The 25,465-nt window shown below is 41.2% G+C and overlaps 1 protein-coding gene across 2 annotated transcripts in view; it reads right to left on the bottom strand.

The window, feature by feature from the left end:
• Positions 1 to 25,465, bottom strand: part of NAB2 (NGFI-A binding protein 2) — a 60,623-nt gene that overhangs the window by 7,343 nt on the left and 27,815 nt on the right. For both annotated transcript variants that reach the window (XM_083169344.1, XM_083169343.1), the window contains exons 2-6: positions 23,198 to 24,005; positions 16,525 to 16,658; positions 14,335 to 14,386; positions 12,457 to 12,571; positions 10,675 to 10,872 (exon numbers count right to left, since the gene is read on the bottom strand). In XM_083169344.1, the coding sequence (XP_083025470.1) occupies positions 10,675 to 10,872; positions 12,457 to 12,571; positions 14,335 to 14,386; positions 16,525 to 16,658; positions 23,198 to 23,839 (1,141 nt within the window). In that variant the 5' untranslated portion in view covers positions 23,840 to 24,005. The remainder of the gene's footprint in view (positions 1 to 10,674; positions 10,873 to 12,456; positions 12,572 to 14,334; positions 14,387 to 16,524; positions 16,659 to 23,197; positions 24,006 to 25,465) is intronic.

Genomic DNA, 25,465 nt, shown 5'->3' with positions numbered 1-25,465 from the left:
ATGGAAACTATCACTGCAGTTCTGGCAACAATTATATGTGACTGTAGTCTTGATCCTCCACTCATGCTAACATACATATGGGCATATGGGTAAAAGAGCTGATTGTGTTTTGACATTGCAAAGATCTGTAAGAATAGAATTTATAGGAATATCAGATGAACCGCTGTTCCTACCATAGACTCTTTCAGGGGCATAACTACCAGAGGCAACAGAGTGTCCTGCGACGGTATGCCTTCATTAGTTGACATTGTCTAGGTCGACAGTCAAAAGGTTGGCCACTATCGGTAGATACATTAAAATGGTCAACATGGACAAAAGGTCGAGTTTTTCATGATTGATTTTTTTTTCAACCGACTTGTTCACACTTTACCATCCCAGTGGACATAGAAGGAGAATATAATAGTGTGTCCATGTCAACATTGACAGCCAGAAAAATGAAAAACTCATGTCAACTTTTTCCCATATGGTCCTTTTCCATGTCGACCTTTTGCCTGTGACCAATAGTGGTCGACCTATTGACTGTCAACAAAAAGATCCACACCCTTGCCTCTGGGCTCCAAGCATGTACAGCAACAGGGCCGCCATCAAGGGGGGTCTAGCTGTACTTAAGTCCTGGGTCTGGATAGAAATAGGGCCCAGGTGGCAAATACCAAGCTGCCAGAGACGCGGTTAGAACTGGCGCCACATTACAAATTCAGCAGTGGCACTAGCCACCAGCCAATAGGATATTCCTGATCGCCAGCCATTCAGGAGCAGAGGCTCGTGTAGGGCAGATGATCAGGGTCCAATGAGGAAGGTGCATGGTGGAGCCGAGAGTGACCTGGCTCTGCCCCTTGGGCAAGGAGGGAGAACTGCAGGGTAGCTGGCAGCATGAGCGGCCGGTGCCTGGCAAGGAGGGGAGCCTGCAATGGGACATGCTGGATGCTGGAGCCAGGGAGCTGCTGGAGCCAAGGAGCTGGATGACTATTAGCCAGGTGAGCCAAGCAGCCCGGGAGAGACAGTCACCCGGTGCTGACCACATGCCCTTTGCCAACTGCTCCACTATGGTCCAGGCATGCCTCAGAACACAGTATGGCTCCTGCTGCAGATGATGTTTTTACATATATATATATATATATATATATACACATACATACAAACAAGACCTGCACTCTCACCCTTGTGTCTAGGTAGCCGCTGGGGTGCCGTATAGATAGCAGTGTAGATAGGCAACAGTGCTATGTAGATACAGTAACTCCCATAAGGGAAAACAGCACTCACCAGACTTCATACAGTAAGGTCATCAGGGTTTGGGTGTCCCGTGTTTAATCAGGTAAAGAAATGGAGCCTGCCGACGTTTCGGTCCTATAAAAAAAACGCATAGGTAGGGTAACAGGGACGGTCCCTGTTACCCTACCTATGCTGTTTTTTTTGGCTCTGGATAACTACTGCCTTGAGAATGGTCCAATAGGACCGAAACGTCGGCAGGCTCCATTTCTTTACTTGATTAAACACGGGACACCCAAACCCTGATGACCTTACTGTATGAAGTCTGGTGAGTGCTGTTTTCCCTTATGGGAGTTACTGTATATATATATATATATATATATATATATATATATATATATATATATATTTTTTTTTTTTTTTTTTTGTGTGTGTGTGTGCCACTTTATGTGTGTGTGCCACTTGCACTGTAGCTCCACCTACATGATCTACAGTGCTGTAGCTTAAGCTCCTACTTAAGCACCCTGCCTTTCGCCTATGTGGGCCCTGCCTATTTGGTCAGTCCTGGGCTCCACAATTTGTGATGGCAGGCAGCCCTGTACAGCAGGACCTGACCTGTGTGGCTCAGAACAGGATCCAAGTGTAACTGCTGCTCCCATACCTCCCAACAGTCCCGATTACCGCTGGAATGTCCCGGTTTTCGGGGACATTCCTGCGTCCCTCCCGTGGCCGGCAGTGTCCCGCGGCGAGGGGGGAGCTGTTGGGAGTCCCCCCTGTCGGCAGCTGAGCAGCGTGGAATAAACGCTGTGCGCATGCACACAGCATCTCTTTCTGCAGCCAGGGGGCTGGGGGCATGGCTAGAGGCTCACAGAGCCTCTGGGTCATGCCCCATAGTGTCAAAACGGGGGCATGGCCTCGCGGGAGGCGCGCAACACTCTGTCCCTCCTCCATCTCCCTGAAAGTTGGGAGGTATGTGCTCCTGAAATGGAGTTCTGCTGCACACCTACTGCTGCAGAGTTTATTGGCTCCATCTCAGGAGCCATGCTAACACCTCTAATAGAGGACAGGACTGCTCCCACCTGGTACAGCTCACCGTGTATTGCAGCAAGCAATGGTGCACCCACCAACCATTGTCACACAGCTTATACATATACAGTACATACACTTTTTAAGGAGGAGGGCACCAAACATCAACTTTCCTCAAGGCAACTGGGATGTACTTACACCTCTGGTTTGTGTTAATTTTGGATTTAATTATGTTGTGTCATGATATACTGATTAATGTTCAACGCTCATTTGTTAATAGGAGGTGGTTGCTACTGCCACCTAGCCCACTTTGGAAATACAGATATCTTAAATTTTAGAACAACGTTTATGTCCAGATCATTAGGGTCTAAAGGCAGATTTTTTGTTCATTTGCATTTACAGTTATGTTTCTCCTTTATTTCTCTATCTCTCCATTCCTCTCCAATTGTAATTCTTGCATTCACCAATGATAATGAGTTTTATGTTAAAAACGATAGACACGATAGAGGACGGCACCACTCGCTTCTAACTCCTCCCGGCGCTTCAGACTGTAGGACGCATATAGGAAGTAAGATGGCCGCCGTTTGGAACGCAGGACGCTGCAGTCATGCGTTCCACGGCGTAAAAGTATCTTATATCGTTATTATCAATCCAGGAGTGCACACTAAAGTACCCCTTAGGGTAAGCTGGCACTAGGCTATTATTCTAACAACAGTTTCAGTCCATTTAGAGGCTTGAAAACCCGTTAATAAACGTACATAGCAAATAGTTCAACAGGAAGTGATGTAATGAGCTACTCCCTATATAAGAGCTCAATAGGTCCTAGGATTTCATTCAGTGTTTGGAATCCAGGAGAGCACATCCGGTTTTGACCACCATTCTGTAAGTAGTCCATTTTCACCCTCTTTTTGTGCCTAATCACTGTCACATAATTGTATATCTTTACATGGAATCCTTTGTATTTGCATTTATAGATAAAAATTTGTATATCGGTACCAATTCCTCAAATTCTGCCCCTGAGGTCATACAACTTCCCTCAGAAGATATTTGAGATTTATCAGTGGACTCAGTTTCCACTTGGGATTTTCTCTAATGGTAATATCCAATGGTATGTAACCTCCATTAGCCCTTCCTATCTTTGGTCTCCATAAGGAGATAAGACAGTTTATAGCATGGATTATTGTCTTTTATCTCAGATCTTATTGTCAAGACTACTTCCAATATTTGAGAACACATCGCTACTTATATCCAATTTAAGGAATATATACTGGGTATGATGACCTTGCAGGTCTTAAATTTGGTGATTGGCTATTTCACACAAAAAAGTCCAGGTCTTTCACGTTTTTCATATACCTCCCTGATCACCATCTATCAGATTTTTCTCTTAATTAAGATTAAGAATGTTTCTTTGGTATGGTGACGTCTCCATCATCCCTCACTTCAGATCTTGTCCTCCCTCCTCATCATGTCTTATATTTATTTTATTCATTTTTTAACTATATTTTAATAATTATGTGTATATATTGCATCTACTGTCTTTTTGACACAGTTCTGTTACAATTTACAGTGTGTATTGTTCTGCTGTCAAAATGCCCCTGATGAAGTGAATTCATTGACGAAACGCGTTGGGCTCAAATCGTCACTGAGAAGACATCTTTCAATAAAAAAGATTTTTTAAGATTTTGTATTGTAAAAGGAAAATTATTTCTGTATTGTCAATATAGATCTGTTCAGTGTTGGATATACTGAATTATTATTCTGTAGTTTAGGAAAGGCGCATTCTGGGAAACCCATCCTATTTCTATTTCTATCTCGGGTCCTGTCTAACAGAGGGCCCCCCAGTATTGCTGCCACATATCTTCAAAGCGCGGTTGGGGTAACCTGTCTTTGTATCTATCCCCTGTTAGATCTCCTCATACTGCTGCTTTTCTTACTTATCAAAAAATTTGTTCAATACATAAATAAATTATGCCACTTTTTAAAGACCGATCTAAAAGATCTTATAATATGAAGAATATGTTTGCGGAGGGCGAACACGAACTGGATATGGAGGATGATGGAGATGATTACTATGGATACTTAAACGCATTGGAAAAACTGGCAATAAAAGAATTGAAAGGCTGGTATGATATATTCACCCTCGAGAAGTATATTGAAGTCGGTAGGATACCCAGAGGGTTGAGGTTACAAAAAATGCCCACTTACGGAAGTGACAATCCGGCCTTCTTGAAACTATGGAACACTGCCTTGGATGAGTGTTCAGCCAAACTGATGACAACTCTGGTCAATGAGAGGAAGAATGAACTAGCCTCACTCGAAAGTGAAATAGGAAGAATAGAAGAGCTTCTATCGAAATTCGATGAAAGCGAGGAGTTCAAAAAAGACATCATCGACATGCAATCCAAACTGGACACCTTGGAAAGAGACATAATTCAAAGAAAACAAAAAAAAAATTCTGAGAGATAAAAAAGATTACATCACCGGGAATGTCCGCATCTGGCCAAATGAGACCAGAAATCAAGATTTACCCATGAGGAGAAATAGACCAGATTATGGTAACATCCCTATCTGGGATAAACACCGAAGACACTCACATCGATCCATCGATAGAGAAACCAATATATACCGTTCTCAGTATAATCATCCAAATGGCCAGAATAACCATAGGCATAGATATGGTCCGCAAATAAGATCACAAAGACAAGACCCCAGATTTAATGGAAATGAAGATGACTATAGGAACTCCTATAGAAGAAGAACTCCTTCTCATAACTATGAGAGAGAAAATAGAGGCAATTATAACCAAAGAAGAACCGACAGAGGAAGAATACCCTCATATAATGCACGTTACCAACCTGGACGAAGAGATGTGTTTCGATCACCATCCCCTTATAAACGTCAACAGCAGAATTTTTTAGACGAAGGACGAGACACAGATCACCCTCACCATACTGTAAGGGAAGAACTCCACACTCGACTCGACTCGCCCCACGGTCTCAAAAGAAGACTAAACGGGGATGTCGAGGCTCCGGAAGGAGCAAACAACTCTCCAAAGAAGAAAAAGAGTGTACAAATTCCACCATCCCAGGGTCTGGAATCATCAACATCTCAAAGAAAGAACTATCTGCAACAGAAAATGCGGTATTAAGCAGAGGTCTTAAATTCGCCCCGGACAGTCATGTAAACCACTTTGACTTATTTATTGATTTAAACAAATATATTCGGAATCTCACAGTACAAAGACACTTTCTGAGACATCCATCAAACTCATTGAATATGACTAGAGATAAACCTTTAGTGGCCCCACCATCCAAATTTTATCCGGTTGAATCCAGAGGCAGCCACCTAGATATGTTTTCTGAAGCAGTCAGTGAGGACTTCAGAACTATCAAAGTAAAGAAACGGTTTGCAAAGAACATCAATTCCCAAGAGAGTAAAGCCCTACGCACTTTAGGGAAAGATGAAAACATCATTATAAAATCTGCGGATAAAGGCGGAGCAGTGGTCCTACAGGACAGGCATAAATATCTGATAGAAGCCAATAAAATTCTTACCGATGAAACAACATATGGAAAACTGGAATCCAATCCAACTTCAGAATTCCAAATTGAACTAACAAACCTGTTAACATCGGGCTTACAAGATGGGGTCATCTGTAAAGAAGAATTTGAGTATATGAATATTAAACATCCTATCATGCCAATCTTTTATCATATCCCTAAAGTACATAAAAATCAATCCGAACCGCCAGGGAGACCGATAATAGCAGGCATAGACTCCCTGACCTCAAATTTGTCACACTATCTAGATCTGAAGTTGCAACCATACGTATTACAAAATGATTCACACTTGAATGACAGCACTTCAGTGTTAAAACTACTAAAAGGAAAGATCTGGTCGGCGGAATATTGCTGGTTGACAGTAGATGTCCAAGGATTATACTCATCAATTCCTCACAATAAAGGCCTCCAATCAGTGGAAAGAATCCTTCAAGGGGACCCAGAGAAATCTGCATCCGAAACCAAATTTCTTGTGGATAGTATTAAATTTATACTTAACCACAATTTCTTTGAGTTTAATGATGATTACTACCTCCAACAACAGGGTACTGCTATGGGGACCAAATTTGCCCCGGCATATGCCAACCTCCATATGAGAACTTGGGAGGAGAAGTTTGTGTATGGATCACGCTTTGAAGATAAGATTATAATCTACAAAAGATACATTGACGACCTTCTGTTTATCTGGCGGGGAGATGAAACCAGTATCAAAGAGTTCATTTCTTATATCCACGGTAATGATCTCAATTTAAAATTCACTTACAAAATAGATCCCAATAAAATAGAGTTCTTGGATCTCGAACTAGAGGGAAAACCAAACCAAGAAATCATTACCCGAACACACTTCAAAATGGTAGACGCCAACAGCTATATTCCGGCAAATAGCTGTCACTACCCGGCGTGGAAGAACAGTGTCCCATTTGCTCAGTTCCTAAGGATAAAACGAAACTGTAGCAATGAGAGTGAATATTGGTCCCAATCCCAACTTCTAGCAGACCGGTTTTTGGAGAGAGGATATGGTGCAGAACAGATTGATGAAGCACGTCTAAAAGCAAATCATGAAGAAAGAAATAATCTGCTACAGAGACGTGAGAGACCCAAAGTTGAATATAAATGTAGACCGTTTGTTACACAATTTAATTGTGAAAATCGTTTAATCAAAAAAGTCCTAGAAAATCACTGGGGCACCCTCTTACGTGATCCTGTATTAGGGCAACATCTCCCCCCAAAACCTCAGATTGTGTTCCGCCGAGCAAAAAACTTGAAGTCTATTTTAGCACCTAGCAAACTAAAACCAATCACCACTTCAGTCTCCAAAAATACACACTTCTTGACAAAAAAACCTGGGATCACTCCCTGTAACAAATGTATTTGCTGTCAATTCATTGATAAAAAACAATTTAATCACATATTGGACAACGGAAGAGTCTACACTATTAAAGAAGCCGTAACGTGCAACTCAGACCACGTGGTGTACATGATTACATGTAGTTGTAATTTAAACTACATTGGGAAAACCATAAGACAAACCAAGCTGCGTATACAAGAGCATATCAGAAATGTAAAGAATAAGGTGAAGATTCATAGCGTTCCAAGACACTACGCTGAAAAACACAATTCAATTATCACCAAGGAGAATTTCAGATTTACAATCCTAGAACGAATACCTGTCAACTCAAGAGGAGGTAATAGAGATAAGGAACTCATTAAAAAAGAAAGCTACTGGATATACACCATGAACTCCCTGTCTCCGAAAGGACTGAATGAAGGGGTGGACATAGTAGCATTCCTTTAAACCTGATAAAGAACAACCCCCCTTTTTCTCTACATTTTACATCTTTCTTATCTTTTATTAAGGGGGCTAATATGTCTCTACCCACTAGGGTAACTATGCATTCTTGGGAAGAGGGTTGGGGGTCTCCCAAACTATTTACATTTATTTATGAAAGTGTAACATACAGTATACCCTAATGGGAGTCCCATGTCGATATCTCCCTCTTATTGATAAAGAGTAGGTCCACTATACCACTAGTTTACCTATGGCACTCGTTCCATCCGGTTATGCCTAATAATTGTTTTAACATCATACTTTAATAAGAAGACCAGCAAATGAAAAATTGTGTCTGAGCAAAAGTATAATGTACCATAGATGAAATTACAGATGCTATAACTAATGGATTTGTACTTGATTGTATATACGAATTTGTCTGAATGACATGAATCTATGATATAAGTACATCGTATTTAAGCAGCAATTTCCCATTCGGAAAGATATGAATTTTTGATGTATGTATACCGCGTTTAAAGTAGTAATTTTTTCTGATTGGACAAAATGTGTTGTAAAAATCCAATATGGATAACCAGATTTGTAAATGTGACAGTGAAGCACGATAAAGGGGGTGGTAGGATTTACCTATGTAATGTACATTAGGATAACAGATCTAAGCTGATCATAGCGTAAACACGTAATCACTTAGTCACTTTAGATATGGCCATTATAATGATGTAGCCCTCAATAAAAAATAAATAAATAAAAAATAAAAAAATATAAATGTGCACTCACCATAAGATTAATACTTAGAATTAATTATAAGGTACACTCCCATAGTATTATTAATATTGTATTTATATAGCTATATATGTTTGTTTATAAATATTTATATATATGTATTTTATATATGTATATGTATCAATATATATATGTATATATATTTGTCTTCATTTCACTTTATTATATTCACTATATAATAGTATTATTTATCACTCCGATTGTGGCCAGGCAATTATTAATTAGGTATACACACTGCATATACTAGTATTATAGTTTAATAGAGCTGGTTAAAGTGGATATTATAGTTATGGTTACCCCAATAGAGAAATACACACTTCACATAGCGCAAATCGAAGTTAGATAGTATGGAACGCATTATGCGCTCCACACACCCGGAAATCCACCAGAAAAATAGTTTCCACATAGTTAGAACGTGTTTAGGAACGCTGATCAGATGCAGCAGTTCCCTCCGTCAGGGGGACACGATAGAGGACGGCACCACTCGCTTCTAACTCCTCCCGGCGCTTCAGACTGTAGGACGCATATAGGAAGTAAGATGGCCGCCGTTTGGAACGCAGGACGCTGCAGTCATGCGTTCCACGGCGTAAAAGTATCTTATATCGTTATTATCAATCCAGGAGTGCACACTAAAGTACCCCTTAGGGTAAGCTGGCACTAGGCTATTATTCTAACAACAGTTTCAGTCCATTTAGAGGCTTGAAAACCCGTTAATAAACGTACATAGCAAATAGTTCAACAGGAAGTGATGTAATGAGCTACTCCCTATATAAGAGCTCAATAGGTCCTAGGATTTCATTCAGTGTTTGGAATCCAGGAGAGCACATCCGGTTTTGACCCCCATTCTGTAAGTAGTCCATTTTCACCCTCTTTTTGTGCCTAATCACTGTCACATAATTGTATATCTTTACATGGAATCCTTTGTATTTGCATTTATAGATAAAAATTTGTATATCGGTACCAATTCCTCAAATTCTGCCCCTGAGGTCATACAACTTCCCTCAGAAGATATTTGAGATTTATCAGTGGACTCAGTTTCCACTTGGGATTTTCTCTAATGGTAATATCCAATGGTATGTAACCTCCATTAGCCCTTCCTATCTTTGGTCTCCATAAGGAGATAAGACAGTTTATAGCATGGATTATTGTCTTTTATCTCAGATCTTATTGTCAAGACTACTTCCAATATTTGAGAACACATCGCTACTTATATCCAATTTAAGGAATATATACTGGGTATGATGACCTTGCAGGTCTTAAATTTGGTGATTGGCTATTTCACACAAAAAAGTCCAGGTCTTTCACGTTTTTCATATACCTCCCTGATCACCATCTATCAGATTTTTCTCTTAATTAAGATTAAGAATGTTTCTTTGGTATGGTGACGTCTCCATCATCCCTCACTTCAGATCTTGTCCTCCCTCCTCATCATGTCTTATATTTATTTTATTCATTTTTTAACTATATTTTAATAATTATGTGTATATATTGCATCTACTGTCTTTTTGACACAGTTCTGTTACAATTTACAGTGTGTATTGTTCTGCTGTCAAAATGCCCCTGATGAAGTCAATTCATTGACGAAACGCGTTGGGCTCAAATCGTCACTGAGAAGACATCTTTCAATAAAAAAGATTTTTTAAGATTTTGTATTGTAAAAGGAAAATTATTTCTGTATTGTCAATATAGATCTGGTAAGTGTTGGATATACTGAATTATTATTCTGTAGTTTAGGAAAGGCGCATTCTGGGAAACCCATCCTATTTCTATTTCTATCTCGGGTCCTGTCTAACAGAGGGCCCCCCAGTATTGCTGCCACATATCTTCAAAGCGCGGTTGGGGTAACCTGTCTTTATATATATATATATATATATATATATATATATATATATATATAGTCCATGATACTGGCACTCACATCAAATAACAGTAGCTTGCTGGGGTGACTTTCCTAGGTAGGGAGCTTGCTAGAAGGTTACTACTTTGTATAAAGGAAATAAGTGGAGTCACTCACCAGTCTTCAAGTAAATCACAGTGGGTTTAATCAGGCAGCATGGCAATAGCGGTGGGTATCAACGTTTCGGTCCGCCTCTGGGACCTTTTTCAAGATCTTGAAAAAGGTCCCAGAGGCGGACCGAAACGTCAATGCCCACCGCTATTGCCATGCTGCCTGATTAAACCCCCTGTGATTTACTTGAAGACTGGTGAGTGACTCCACTTATTTCTGTTTTATATGTATGTATATATATATATATATATATATATATATATATATGATTCTGCTTATTGCTGAGGTGAATTGCATCTCCTCACCTGAAATGTGAGGTGTACCAGGCACACACAGGCTGAGGCGGCCCAATCTGTCACGTGATACAAGCCTGGCCAGCCGTAAACCTTCGTCCATTAGAGTCTGCTGCAAAAGTTGTCTACTCCAAGGAGCTGGATGTGGTAGAGCAAGAGATAGGTCTGTAGGGGGAGCTCCAGGGGAGGTGGGTATTCTTACTGTCACAGCTGTATGTATAAAAAAAAGAAGTCATGAAGTTACAGTATTAATAGACAGGGTAGGGTATGTGAGGCATTTATACAACTATAGAACCAAGAAGATTGTACATAGTCTTTTACATTATATGGTATATAGCAGAATGACATTGAAGATAATGCATAGCTATTGGTTAGTTCAGATAGAGCAGGATATATTCTTTCCACAAACAGTTGTATATCTGGAAGTTCATACCCTCCAAAATGACCCATTCCATTAAGTACAAAATGCTCTGTTCCTGGACTTCCCTGCCAGTGGCAGCTACAGATGTGAGCCTGCGGCACAGTCCAATATTGAAAGAGGGGGGGGTCACATCAACTCTTAGTGATGTTTGGGGTGGCAACAGGTGTGTCTCCCCTTTTTGAATATTGGACTGTGCTGCAGGCTCACATCTGTAACTGCCACTGGCAGGTAGGTCCAGGAACAGAGCATTTTGTACCTAATGGAATGGGTCATGTTGGAGGGTATGGAAGTTATAAAAAATTTTGAACCTCTCCACCCCCTTTTACACCGCTGCAAAAACCCGGGTGTTTGCCTCGTGGACCCAGGTCAGTGTCAGTGTAAACGGGGCACTGAAAAAAAAAGTGAGACAGTGTAAACAGGTAAAAAACAGGTAAAAAGTGCATCACCCCCCCTCCCCTTAGCATTATCTGGAGGCGAGTCCAAAGAGGGTCACCAGCCTGGTTGCACCCGGCTTGGAGCTAGGTGTAAAATCCCTGGGTGCGACCTGGCTTGTCGGTATAAACGGAGTATTAGATTTTATACCATGGGGCGTCCATATACATATGGCCCATTTACTTTTAGCTGTTCATTTGGGAGTAATTGCTGCTCCCCTACTATAGTGACTGTAGTAGCGACTGCACAGTGACACTGCATGATTGTGTTTCCGCCAACATTTACCAACTGCAACTCATCCTATTTACCTGCACATTTCTTCTTTTCCAGTTTCTGATAACTAATTAACATCCACACATAGACACATAGGCTAGAATTATCCTGGGACATATACTACCACATCTCCTCTGGGACATACACTAGCATTGCTCACCTTGCCTAGGCAACGGTCACTGCTGTTGGCTCCTCCCCACTAGTGCCGCTTCTGACCTACTGTAGGGAGAAGATGGCCTTGTTTTCAATTCCAAACTAATGAATGCGGAACTGAGCTTTTCAAGCAGTTTAACATTGACCATCTTGGATCTAAAAAAACAGACTGCCTCTTCACTGGGACTCGGCAACAGCAGGGAGGAGATACAATAAGGGTTGAGGATGCATAAGGGATGTATGGACATACAACCATGCTTTGCATCCAAAAAATGGAAGCCAAAGCCTTATCAAACTCCATACAGTATATTGATATTTTTTTAAATATAAAGTAGGGAGGAGCTACCTTGTTAGGCAGCCACTAACTAGAATTGTATTACATTTTGCGATAAATAGAAGGTTTTTTTTTTGCATTATCTTGGCCAGGGTTATGGGCTTACCCACTACATCCAGGGTACTTCACTAACATTGTAAGGGTTCACAACTGGGGCATAGACGACCCCCAAAAACCTCACCTTGCAAATGCCCGTCCATGCTTTCCCCTGAAATGCTGCCACTGTCCTCTTCTAGGCTGTGGCGCACTGATGTGGTTATAATCTCGGATTCACCTTGCATTGAAGCCTCCACAGGCTGAAGAAAATATATTAGAAATTAAAATATAATCCGTCTTTAGGTATTTACAATATTTACAATATTAGAATTTATCACTAATATATCTAATAATAAAATATCCAGGAGAGTAATTGTAATGAAGCAGATTGGCTGAGATTACATTAAATATGACCTAGATAAAATTATCATGGGATAATGTAAAACTCATGTTTAACATAATCAGATATAAATGAATATCTAACATATCTAACTGATCATATTCAGACCCATATAGATCCCTGACAGGTGTGGGTGATGGCGGAGTGGCGGCCAATCACGAGAGGTTTTGCGATGATCACCCAGAACCAGTTAAACAAAACATTCTATTTGCACCTAGAAGGGGCGTATTCTCTACACTGCAGCTTGGCTGAGCCCTTTAACAAGCCTGAGCCCGGGGAAGTGAATACCTACCCCTTTCTTGATGCCCCAAATACAGTGCACAGTTGCACTTCCCAAATGAGTAGATGATAATGAATACTGTTGGTGTGCTTCATTCACTAGTTACAAGCTGAGTCATTTCTCATTGAGGAAAATCATCATTAAATGTATTGCTGTCTGTATCTATTAAGAGATAGCTGTCAACTTCCAAAATTATACTTCCTTAAATAAACACTGTAAAAGTCAGAGGGTTAGTGTAATAGGGTCTGAGTAGGCGGATGCGCAGGATTTTGGGCCTGTATTTTTAAAGTGTCTATTATTTACTAGCACTTTCTGCAAGGTTCTTATTAGGAATGCCAATCTCGGGGCATTTTTTCAAACTCGGAATTCGGGATAGAAAAATGCCGATCCCGGGATTGGCCTCCCTAATAAAAAAAACCTGCCCCCGGCTGCCCCCCATATTTACTTACATGTGTGGTGAAGCCGGGAACCGGGCGGGTGAGCATTGGAGCCGGGTGAGCGGGCTGATGGAGCTGGGTGAGCGGGCCTATGGAGCCAGGGTGAGTGGGCGGGCAGGCTAATGAAGCCAGGGTGAGTGGGCGGGCAGGCTAATGGAGCCAGGGTGAGTGGGCAGGCAGGCCCTACAATGGGCTTGCATACACAGAAAACATATATCCTGTTCCATCAGGTCCGAATTCTTCCCCATCCTCAATGTTTTTGCTCTGCTCATTTTTCGAGAACATAGATAGGAAAAATCATTCAATGTTGAGTAAACATCGAATGATTGATTTTCCCTCTTTGCGGATGGATCCTTCAGATGTACTGTATAAGCATACACATCCGCTTGCATCATAGCGTGGTGATTCAGGCAACAGGGGGGGGGGGCAAGCATTCAGCGGGGGCAGCGAATATATGCAGCCTAGGGAGCAGGTTTGAGTTACCCCTATAGTAACAAGGGTGAGGCAGGGCGGGCGGTTGGGGGGGGGGGGACGGACATGGAGCTTTTTGTATCATTTGCAGTACTTTGGTTAAAGAAGGTGATATTTGAGATTTCTGCTGCTTTCGCATATTGGCAGCCCCAAGATTAATGTTTGCATTAGTCATACCAAAATCCATGTTTTGGCACGATTTAATACTCAACAACAAATAGGCCATTTATTCCTCCCTTTAAGGTCAAGCTACTAATAAAACACACCTACTGTAACTTCTAATTTGCATTTGTTTATTCCTTTAGGGTAAATATAGTCAACAGTACATGTGTTATAGTACTCGCATAATGATTCTTCTGTGAATATAAAAATCTGTCCTGTTATCAATAAACTATACAGTACGTACTGTACATCTTTGTCTTTTAATACAAATACCTCTTGCTTCAGTATTTTTGTTCGTGGCACGCCTGTTTCTTCAGGGTTTAACCTAGAAAAAAAAAGTAAGATACTGACATATGAATGCAAGACATCGGGTCGTAGCCAGTTCTGACACATGCAACTGATTAACGGGATGGTTCAGCGTAGAACACTCCTTTGAACACTTTGTGAAATACAGTAGATAAGTCAGGAAAGGGTCTTCTCTTCTGTAACTTCCACACACTTATTGGTCTCTACTGGGTAAACTGAAAATAAAATATTATTTTGTTTAGCTATACCTACTCACTCTCCATGCTTTCTGGCCCCTGGCAGGGTTTGATGTGGGATGGGCCACAGTGCAGGGCTGTTAGGGGTCAAGGGTGCAGGTGGAGGAGGGAGAGGACTACTCTGTCCATCCACTCTTTCTACCTGCTGCCTCATGTCCTGACCATCCCTGCCATGCTCACTTCTTGCCTCCAGGCCTCCTTACCTGCACCTCATGTCACTTGTCTGTCTCTCCCTACCTCTATTATTATTATTATTATTATAATTTTATTTATAAGGCGCCACAAGTGTTTCGCAGCGCCGCACAAAGGAACAATACAGGGAGACAAAGCTTCTCATAACATTGAATAAATAACAAAAATACAGTACAAATAAAGAGCGCCACAGATCAGTACACATTACAGCTTAAATGTAAGTAGTGAGGACTCAATCAACATACAACTAGAGGCTTGAGGCCAATGATGGAGATGAGTATGCAGATGAAGATGGTCATACCTCTAGACTGTAAGCTCCTTGGATTTGGGCCCTCTTCCCTCCTGTTCTCACAGAACTCTTCTTGCATTTCAATTACAGCTCTCTTACTCCCCTACCATCTATACCCTCATCTCTTCTTACTCGCTTCCCTACATCTCAGCTGTATTGTGTACTAAGAATTGTGCTGCTAATTGTTACTTACTTGTGCTCTGTTTTAGTTCTGTTGCAGTTATGTTTATTTCTGTGTACCCTGTAATGTTCTAATGTGTGCTATATGTACGGCGCTGCGTACCACTTGTGGTGCTTTACAAAAAAAAATGTAGTATTAGTAGTTATATAGGCAACTCTATTGCTGCAATACCTACAGTACAACACAGTCCTGGTATACAAATGAATCAATATCTGGTGCAGCAATAAAGGTGCCCATACACGGTGCGATCATTGCATGCGTTTTGAACGTCATCGCATCGCATGCGATTTGCGTGCAATTCCCGTGCAATGTGATCTGAAGCTAGTTCAAAAAGTATGTGCAGCACATAATTATTGAAATGTACGATGGGATGTGTGCGGGAGCAGGCATCGCACCATGGGCACCTTAACAAGATTTTTGAGATAAGATGTACAGCAGTTTAGTTCAAAAACAGCAAATATACACTGGTTGCTTGAGATATTTAAAAAAAAAAATAGCAAAAAGCTTTATGCAGGTGTTTCTGTCAGAAACTGCAGTAGAGTAGAAAGACGTCCTTTCCAACTCCCAGCGGCGTAACTATAGCACCGCAGCCCCCGCCACCGCGGGGGGGCGCTGTGCATGTGGGGGCGCCGGGGGCTGCGGTGCTATAGTTACACCCCCCCCCCAATCCCCCGCAGACTTACCTATCTCGCTGGTCCCGGCGGCTCCGTTCTTCTGCTGAGGACCACCACAAAATGGCCACCCCCATATAGCACACAGTTCTCTGAAACTGTCTGCTGTATGGGAGCGGCCATTTTGTGGTGGTCCTCAGCAGAAGAAGAACAGAGCCGCCAGGACCAGCGCGATAGGTAAGGCTGCAGGGGATTGGGGGGGGTTTGCATGGGCGGCGGGGCGGCAGGGGATTGGGGGTGCTTGGCGGGGCGGCGGCGGGGTGCCCCCCCCCCTTACGCCACTGCCAACTCCACTGCGTCTCCTACTGGCTAAGTTTATACTGATGATCTGATGATTTGGTGGGGGTGTACTTCAAACTGTTATCTATATTGCCGTGTAAAAATAAAGCAGCCAGTATTTACTCTGCACAAAATCACAATACCATCAATATCTAACTCCCTCTGCACGTTACATCCGCCCCACCTGCAGTGCACATGGTTTTGCCTATTAGAGTGAGAATTTGCTTTTGCAAGTGAACCAGAATCAGGCCCTTAATGCAGAATACAACATTCATACATACATTGTCAGCATGCCAGATAGAAACTTACCTGGAGCATTTAAGAGAGGCCAAGTAAGAGCTCTCCCGAGCAGCCTGCCTTGCAAGTGAGAACAGCTCCACCCTCCGCAGCAGCAGAGTATTATCCCGCATACAGCACTGCGCTGCTGCCTCATTTATTGTTAGCTGTAGAGGAAAGAATCCAGAAGACAAACCAGATGTCATTCATAATGGCATCTGGAGTGAAAAATATTGGGGCTGCACATACACAATAATTAATAGACAGAAGAAAAAAACAGCATTAACACAGCAAGGATTTCAGGTGAAAAAGGAGCCGAATACTGTAAGTAATTTTTAATATACTGATTCATAGGATGTGCAGGGAGTTTTTATTTTATTGGAATGTTAATTTCAAGTGTTTCCTTCCAACAGGTGGGGCGTAGCCTGGTGGTAAGCAGCGCTCCTCGTGGCCCCTAGTGGCGCAATAATGGTTGGCCAGCATTTCCCCATGGAAAATAGCTACATGGTTGCTTCCTCAAGGGGGGAAATATTCGCCATCTCAAGGAGGGGCAGTGCTATGCGGGAAGTGATACCGCTCAACATAGTGCTTTCCATCCCATTTAATAAATCAAATATCTATATGGGGCGGTTACCAAGGGTACACACTGCATTCTCACCACCTTGAATGACAATGACCTCAAATCCATTGTCTGATAATAATAAAACCATTGGGTGACAATGGGCCTTATTTTGGTTCATTCTTTCTGACAAAATCCTTCTTAGATGGGCAAAACCATGTGCACTGCAGGTGGGGCAGGTGTTACTTGTGCAGAGAGAATTAGATTTGGGTGGGGTTTTACTTCAAAGTGAGATCTATATTGCAGTGTAAAAATAAAGCAGTCAGTATTTTCCCTGCACAGAAACAAAATTACTCACCCAAATCTAATTCTCTCTGCACATGTTACATCTGCCCCCCCTGCAGTGCACATGGTTTTGTCCATCTAAGAAGGATTTTGTCAGAAAGAATGAACCAAAATAAGGCCCAATGTCAGGACTTGGTTTAGGCACCCTCAGACAACCCTCCTTTTCTCAAACATTACTAATAAAGCAATTAGAACTTTTAATGAGGATAATTACATGTCATTATAGGGGTCAAATTCTGTAAAGTGCAGAATAATGGGTTAACATATGTGGGACTGGTATATTGGGTAAGGATGGTGCAGGTGGGAGTTACAAGTGTTTAAATAAATATTTTAAAAGTGGCTTAAAATGGACAAATTATCTGCTTATCTGCCCCAAAATAAAACTAGAGCATTTATTTGATTTAAAACCCATGCTTCCTATCAATATTTTAACTGTTCTAACAAAAATAAAATCAGCTATATAAAAGCACCAACTATTTTTTATGGGACAGTAAAAGATATCTATATTCTGGGCTGACAATATGTGTGAATATAATCATACTCTTAATGCCCCATACATTCGTGTAAGGAAATGCGTGACTTCCTCGCATGCGATACCCCATCGGGGTATGCTACCCAGCGGCAGGATCGTATACAATTTATCATATGTGAACCTTTTGCGTATGATGTATCGTATGCCCTGCCATTGACTTCCTACGGATCTGACAAATCTTTGTGGCAGCCATGGTGATCTCCGCTATGACCTGCACAGGACCGCACATCGGAATAAGAATCGAAGGTTGACACTTATACTGTAAGACAAATGTTTTTATTATGTGATGTAACATACACAAGTGGAAAGTGTTCTGTTTTAGATGGCGTATATGTCATCAAAATATATATCTTTAATGTGATCATGAATGTGCCGGGTTTTTTTTAGGGTACGGGCTGATTTACACATTTCTACATAAACCACAGGATTTTTTTTACAGGAAAAAAAAAATTGCATTCATTTTTAACATGAAAATATTTCAGTCAATTAAATTTGCTTATGCCTTAATATTCATGGGTATTCAAGCACAAAAACAATAAATATATAAATACTTTTGCCTTCTTTTGACATTACTACCAAGTAAATTATGTCATTAGACAGCACTGATTGTTTTTATTATCCTGGGTTAGGACACTGACCTGGGTCTATTTACTAAGCTGGGTCTTTTGAAAAGCCTCCACTTGTCCTAGCTGTGGGATTTAAAAATGTCAATAGTATAATCCATGTGCACTGCAGTGAGGCAGATGCATACCTCCCAACAGTCCCTATTTTAGCAGGACAGTCCCGATTATTAGGGCCTGTCCCGCTGCCCCCCCCCCCGAAAATTTCAACGCGCATCAGCAGTGTCCCGGGTCCAGCGTCCAGAAAGTTGGGAGGTATGCAGATGTAACATGTGCAGAGGGAGTTAGATTTGGGTGTTCTATTGTTTCTGTGCAGGGTAAATACTGGCTGCTTTATTTTTACACTGCAATATAAATATCAGTTTGTAGTACACCCAGGGCTATTTTTCTGCAGGCTCCAGCAGGAACTGTGGCCCTTATTCTAGTTCACTCTTTCTAACAAAATATTTCTTAGATGGACACAAACCATGTGCACTGCACGTGAGGCAGGTGTAAAACCCCACCCAAATCTAATTATCTCTGCACAAGTAACACCTGCCTCACCTGCAGTGCACATGATTTTGTCCATCTACGAAATATTTTGTCAGAAAGAGTGAACTAGAATAAGGGCCACAGTTCCTGCTGGAGCCTGCAGAAAAATAGCCCTGAGTACACCCCCCCCCCCCCCCCCCCCCCACCCAAATCTAACTCTCTCTCTGCACATGTTACATCAGCCCCACCCCTTGTCGTAGAACTGTATATGAAAAAAATCTAATTTTGGCACTATAATTACTTTTTTAAAAATACACAAGGAGCTTAGGAAGAAAAAGCATTCAGTAAAAGTTGCATGCACGCATGTACAAGTTATTAAACTGGATGTCTGAAGGAGGAAGTTAGTCTCATGAGGTATGCTGTCAGAAGAACAATAGTCATTATGTCGACACTGACTACGCTATCACCAAACTGCCAGTGCTGACGCAAATGTAATGCTACTAAACTTAAGTTGCTATAAATTTTGCCGTTCAAATACCGACCCCTTTAAACTTCTTTAAGTCTCATAAGAACTGTGTCGGCATACTGGTGTTGAAATTGTGGTGTCATCAGTATATGGTCAATGCAAGAGAAACTATCAACACTGTTTGAAATACAGTAGATGTGTCAGCTCAGATATATTAGGATAGGTCATACACTACAAAAAAGGGCATACAAATTACCATGTTTTATACTTTTTTACTGATCACAATTATTAACTTTAACGTGTATTTGTAACACAAATTGAATTACCAAATAATATGTTAAACACCACATTTACTAGTTTATTAGTGTGTATTTGTTATTTAGAAAAGTCATTTACATTTAATTCCAATCACGTCTTCAAATTAATCTTAAAGGGATACTATTGTGATTTTTGTATATTTTTAAAAATAAGAAAACAGATGTCAAAAGGGCACTAGTAGCACTTCCAGCCAGTGCTGGCTTTAGGACCACATCGGCTTGTGGCTGTTACTACTGCAATGTAGGTGTGGCCACAGCCCTGTGGGCGTGTACACCTCCTCCCCTTATACACTATCAGCCACAATATTATGACTTGTGGCCAGTTGTGTGGCAAGCTGGTGGCTAGTCATCATCTTGCCATCATGACCAGCGCCATATTTATTCTGGCCCTGGATATTAAGATTAGTATATTTACATTTAAATTGAACACCAAAATTCAATAAGCCTATTGATAGTGTCTAGTTAAGCTATTGATTTGTGACATTACGGGCCAATTTGTTAAAAACTGGCATGAAGGCTGGTTTTCTAGCATAAATCATCTTAATTTGTCAATACAAAATGTTGCCAGTGCAGCTGAGCTGCATTTAGAGCTGCCTTGGTGATTATGTACAGCAGTGGTAATTATTAAGTTACTAGACATGTTTCCCAAGCATATGTACATGTGTGACCCAGCTAGCCAGTTCACACATCTAGAACTGTGCTTTACGTTCTCCTGCCTGGGGAAAAAAATTAATAGAACCAAATTATATTAAAAATAATAATAATAATAATAATAATAATAATAATAATAATACATAAAAAACAAATACATACTTAACCCCTTCCCGACGAGGCCTTTTTTGTTAATTTTTTTTTTTTTTCCTCCTTGCGTTCAAATAAGCGTAACTTTTTTAATTTTCCGGCTATATAGACACATGAGGGCTTTTTTTTTGCGGGACAAGTTGTACTTTTTAATGGTACCATTTACTATACCGTATAATATTCTGGGGAATCAGGAAATAATTCAATGTGGGGTAAAAAAAAAAAAAAACGCCATTTCACAATTTTGCGCTGGTTACGTTTTTTTTGGAGTTCATAGTTCGTTTAAAATGATGGGTTATCTTTATTCTATGGGTCGTTACGATTCTGGTGATACCAAACTTATATAGTTTTCGTTACGTTTTAGCACTAAAAAAAAAATAGAAAATTTTACGGTTTTTCTAATTTGCGTCGCGTCGCCATGTTCTGCGGCTTATAACTTTTTTATTTTTCCACCTACGGACCTGGGTGAGGGCTCATTTTTTGCGGGCTGAAGTGTACTTTTTAATTAATACCATTATGGGATATGTGCGACTTTCTGATCTCTTTTAGTTACATTTTTTTGGGTAGGCGATGCGACCAAAAAACGTAGTTTTGGGGAATTATTTTCCGTTTACGCCTTTAACCGTGCGGGATAACTAATGTTATATTTTAATAGATCGGACTTTTAGGAACGCGGCGATACCAAATATGTGTATTTTTTTTATTTTTTATTTATTTTTATTTGTGAAATGGGGAAAGGGGGGTGATTTGAACTTTTAATATTTTTTTTTTTTTTTTAACTTTTTTTTTTAACTTTTTTTACTTTTACTACAAGGCCCCCTAGTGTACTTGACCACTAGGGGGCGCGATCGCCTGTACTAGGTTCAGCCATAGAGCTCTATGGCTGAACATAGTGATTTTCAGCACTTCCTATTACATCCTGCCTCAGGCAGGATGTAATAGGTATGCTGACATGGCCAGCACAGGGGTCTACATTAGACCCCTGGCTGCCATGGCAACCGATCGGCACCCTCCGATCTCGCCGCGGGGGGCCCCGATCGGCGCCGGAGGGGGGCGCCCCCCCTCCGATCAGCTATTTAAGCACTGCGGGCGCTTTGCCCGCGGTGCTTAAAGGGTTAAACGGCCACGATCGGCGAACTCGCCGCTCGTGGCCGTGAGAGCAGGTACCTGGCTGTAATATACAGCCATTACCTGCTCTCTTTCAAGCCAGCTCACTCCGTGAGCTGGCTTGATTCCCCCGCAACCGACACATGACGTATATATACGTCATGTGTCGGGAAGGGGTTAATATTGTGCACATATTAATACAATGCTTTATTCAGGGTTAACGTGTGTGCTTGGGGGGAAGGGTGGCTCTTTGTTCCATTACTTGTAATGGTAGGGTAAATTAGTTCCACCTCCGCCACAGCCCTGCACAATAATTCTAACAGAAAAGCCTGTCCCAGAGGCACAGTGTATGTGATGTCATGCCACCACTGCAGCTGAAGTAAAGAAAAACCACTAAGTAAAACAGGCTATGTGCATGCTGACAGAGACAGATAGTAGGGGCACTACTGTGAAAAATGTAGTGTTAGGGCTAATGTTGCTGTGGGCATTGTGTCATTGTGTATTAGTGACACTACTGTGTGGCACAAATGTATAATGAGTACTACTGTGTAGCGTAACTTGAATAAGGGACACTACTGTGTGTCATAACATGAATAAGGGGCACTGTTATGTGATTTGAATTGGTGGTACTATCTTGTAGCCACACCCCTTCCTTGTGAGACCACCATCCCTTTATAAAGTATGGGATGTAGGACACTAATTTAAAGTTTGCAGGGGGTGGCCACACCCCTTCCTTGTGAGACCACCATCCCTTTATAAAGTATGGGATGTAGGACACTAATTTAAAGTTTGCAGGGGGTGGCAAAAAAACTCTGGCGCTGTATTATAAACTACTGGTGCTATCAGCATCCTCATCCTTTGCAAAGGGAAACGTGTTTCCCCCAGCAGGGTCTACCATGTTTTCACCAGAGATGGGACATTTCTAAGTTTCAGAAATACGATCACTAGCTGGGTATCATGACATAGAAATATGACCAGACATATTAAGCCCATAACTAGATATGCTAGCAGTGCCATTGCAGTTTACATGGAGGTGACTTGTGGGAGGCACAATAGCTACCACACATCACCCATAGCTTGTATGGTGTGTGGAATGCCAGCCTGCAGCCAATAACAATATTGCAGAGCCGCTCAGAGCACCCAAGTCTTTAGAATGGACTTTCAGTGCTTTCATTCCAAAAACAGCAGCCAGACCCCAGAAGCTTGACATGACGTCAAAGGTTCAGGGGTCAAGACTGGCATAGAGTCTATGGACGCACTGTTCCGGCACTTAGAAATAATGTTTACATATTACTGTTGTAAAAGGTATCTATGGACCTGAAGTATTTTGATGTGACCTGTAAAACTCTGGGTTTTTGGAACCTGTCCTTTAATCAAAACAAAGCATTGTACTATCAGTTTCATTTACAATGATTACTTACTAGTCATAAATATTTTTGGGTTACCAAAATTCAAAAACAGTGTTTGCAAGCCTGGGATATTGCTGACCTCGTGCAGTGTGAGTCTCTTTCCTTCCCGTCTCTTTGAGTCACTTCTTCCATAGATAGTGCTGTGCCTACGTATTTCCCGTTCCTTCCTCTGGCTTCCATCTGCCATGTGAAAAATATGTCCCAGTGATCGTCCTAGTTTCTTGTTTATCTTGAGCATGGATCGCGCCTCGGTCACATCTCCCCGGGGCAAACCTTTCATCAGCCTCTCAACACTGTCTGATATCACCTGTACCATATCCTGGTCTAGTCTTTCCCCTGTTGTGTCATATTGCATTCCTCTTCCATCCTCATCCTCATCAACATCCTCATCTTCTTCATTTTGATCTGGAGAAACTTGAACCGCCCATGGTCTGTTGTCCAACTGTGGCGGGGATCTCTTCTCATGATGTTCTTGCTGCTCTGGTAAGCCAAAACCTCCAACTCCTTTGCTCAGGGTTTCAGGGCTACAGAGATGGCCATTAGACTGCCGCCCTACTCTACCCAGTGTCTCAGATATCTTGAACAAGGGTATACTGCCACTTAGAGGGGGACTGCCCAAAGGCGGCTGGTTGAATAGTCCTGGATTTGTAGCCCAATCTCTTAAGGCCTTCTGCAGCCGTCGGACATGCAGAGGCTTTGTTGCCATGCCAACCAAAGACATAATCTCCAAGAATTCATCCTCTCCTGCTTCACATAGTTGCTGCACATCATCACCGCCCTGTTGTATGAAGGTATCATAGTAACCTAGTAAATTGGCTCGTTGCAAGACGCGATATAGCTGCAGCTCACCCAGAGTACGTGGAAGTGAAGATGTGTCCGCAATTATCCTAGAGATTAAAACAATAAATAAGGAATATTTACAAGCTGGAAAATAAAAGCAATGTGTTACAATATATATATATATATATATATATATATATATATATATATATATATACACAGTATATATAAATAATAAAGTCTACGTGTTTTATTTAGGGAACACTAAGTCAGAATTTTTTTATATATATATATATATATATATATCCACAAAGAAAAAATGGGTGCACTCACCGGTCTTTATCCAAATGCAGGTGTTTATTTACATACCACAGCCGAAAGTTTAGGTGATGCATGGTCAACGTTTCGGTCTAAACATAGACCTTTGTCAAGACCCCCTTACTCCAGCCTCCACCAGTGCATATATATATTTGTGGAGCATCTGCACTCACTGCCAACCCCTGTCATCAATTACCTAGAGTGACACTGTACATGTCCCAATAAAAGTATAGGTGTAGGATGATTAACCCAAGAAGAGCACTCGCCAGTAAAACATCATATCTTTTAATTGTACTTTTTGAGTAAATTACATCTTACTTTTTGGATTACGTGATCCTGATGATTGATGTTTCGGCCACTAGAGGGCCTTTATCAAGAAAGCTCACTTAATACAACCTGACAGCTCAAGGAATCCAAGTTCCATCCCTCTAGTGGCCGAAATGTCGACCACCAGGATCGTTTAAACCAAAAAGTAAGATGTCATTTACTTGAAAAGCACAATTAAAAGATATGCTGTTTTACGGGTGAATGCTCTTCTTGGATTTATCATCATGCACACACACACACACACACACACACACACACACACACACATATATATATACATATATAAAAATATATTAGGGCAGCATGGATGTACTCTGTGGGCTGGCTACCACATGGTGTGAAATCACAATTTTACCAGTCAAACACTCAACTAGGCCATCTGGTCCTTGACCACGAGTCCCAGAGAACAGCAAATACACTGGTGTGTGCCACAGTATTTAAAAAGCATTTTCAGAATGGTCCAATATAAAAAAAATATATATTTTAATGCAAGAACGTTTAGAGAAAGGTTTGTCAGTCGCACAGAGGTAGATTTATTGTAACAAACGGGTGGACCCTCATAGCATAATTGATTAATTGAATATATGTAAATGTGAGGGTGTGCTACCAGAGGCACAGACAGGATATTTTAAGGAGGACAGAAAAGAGTGCCTTTTCTTGGTGCACCTAGAGAAATAATACTTAGTAAAACATCACTTTTATTGAGTTCATTTAAAATAGTTGCGAAGATATAAAAAGGACTGGACAACACGTAAGACAACAAATAGTGATTTTTAAAAAGGATAAGAATCCTCACCTAGCGGGACCCCACTACCCGTTATCACCGTTATTATTTATAATAGATATAGTGTGGCACGGAAGACTTGTTTATATTACCAAAGTCATGTAATGTGGATAAGTCAGGTTTGTAACTTTATCATAT

This window comes from Crinia signifera, chromosome 2, assembly GCF_055691185.1.
Source record: "Crinia signifera chromosome 2, ASM5569118v1, whole genome shotgun sequence".
Classification (NCBI taxonomy): domain Eukaryota; kingdom Metazoa; phylum Chordata; class Amphibia; order Anura; family Myobatrachidae; genus Crinia; species Crinia signifera.
This window is presented reverse-complemented; position numbering and strand designations above follow the sequence as displayed.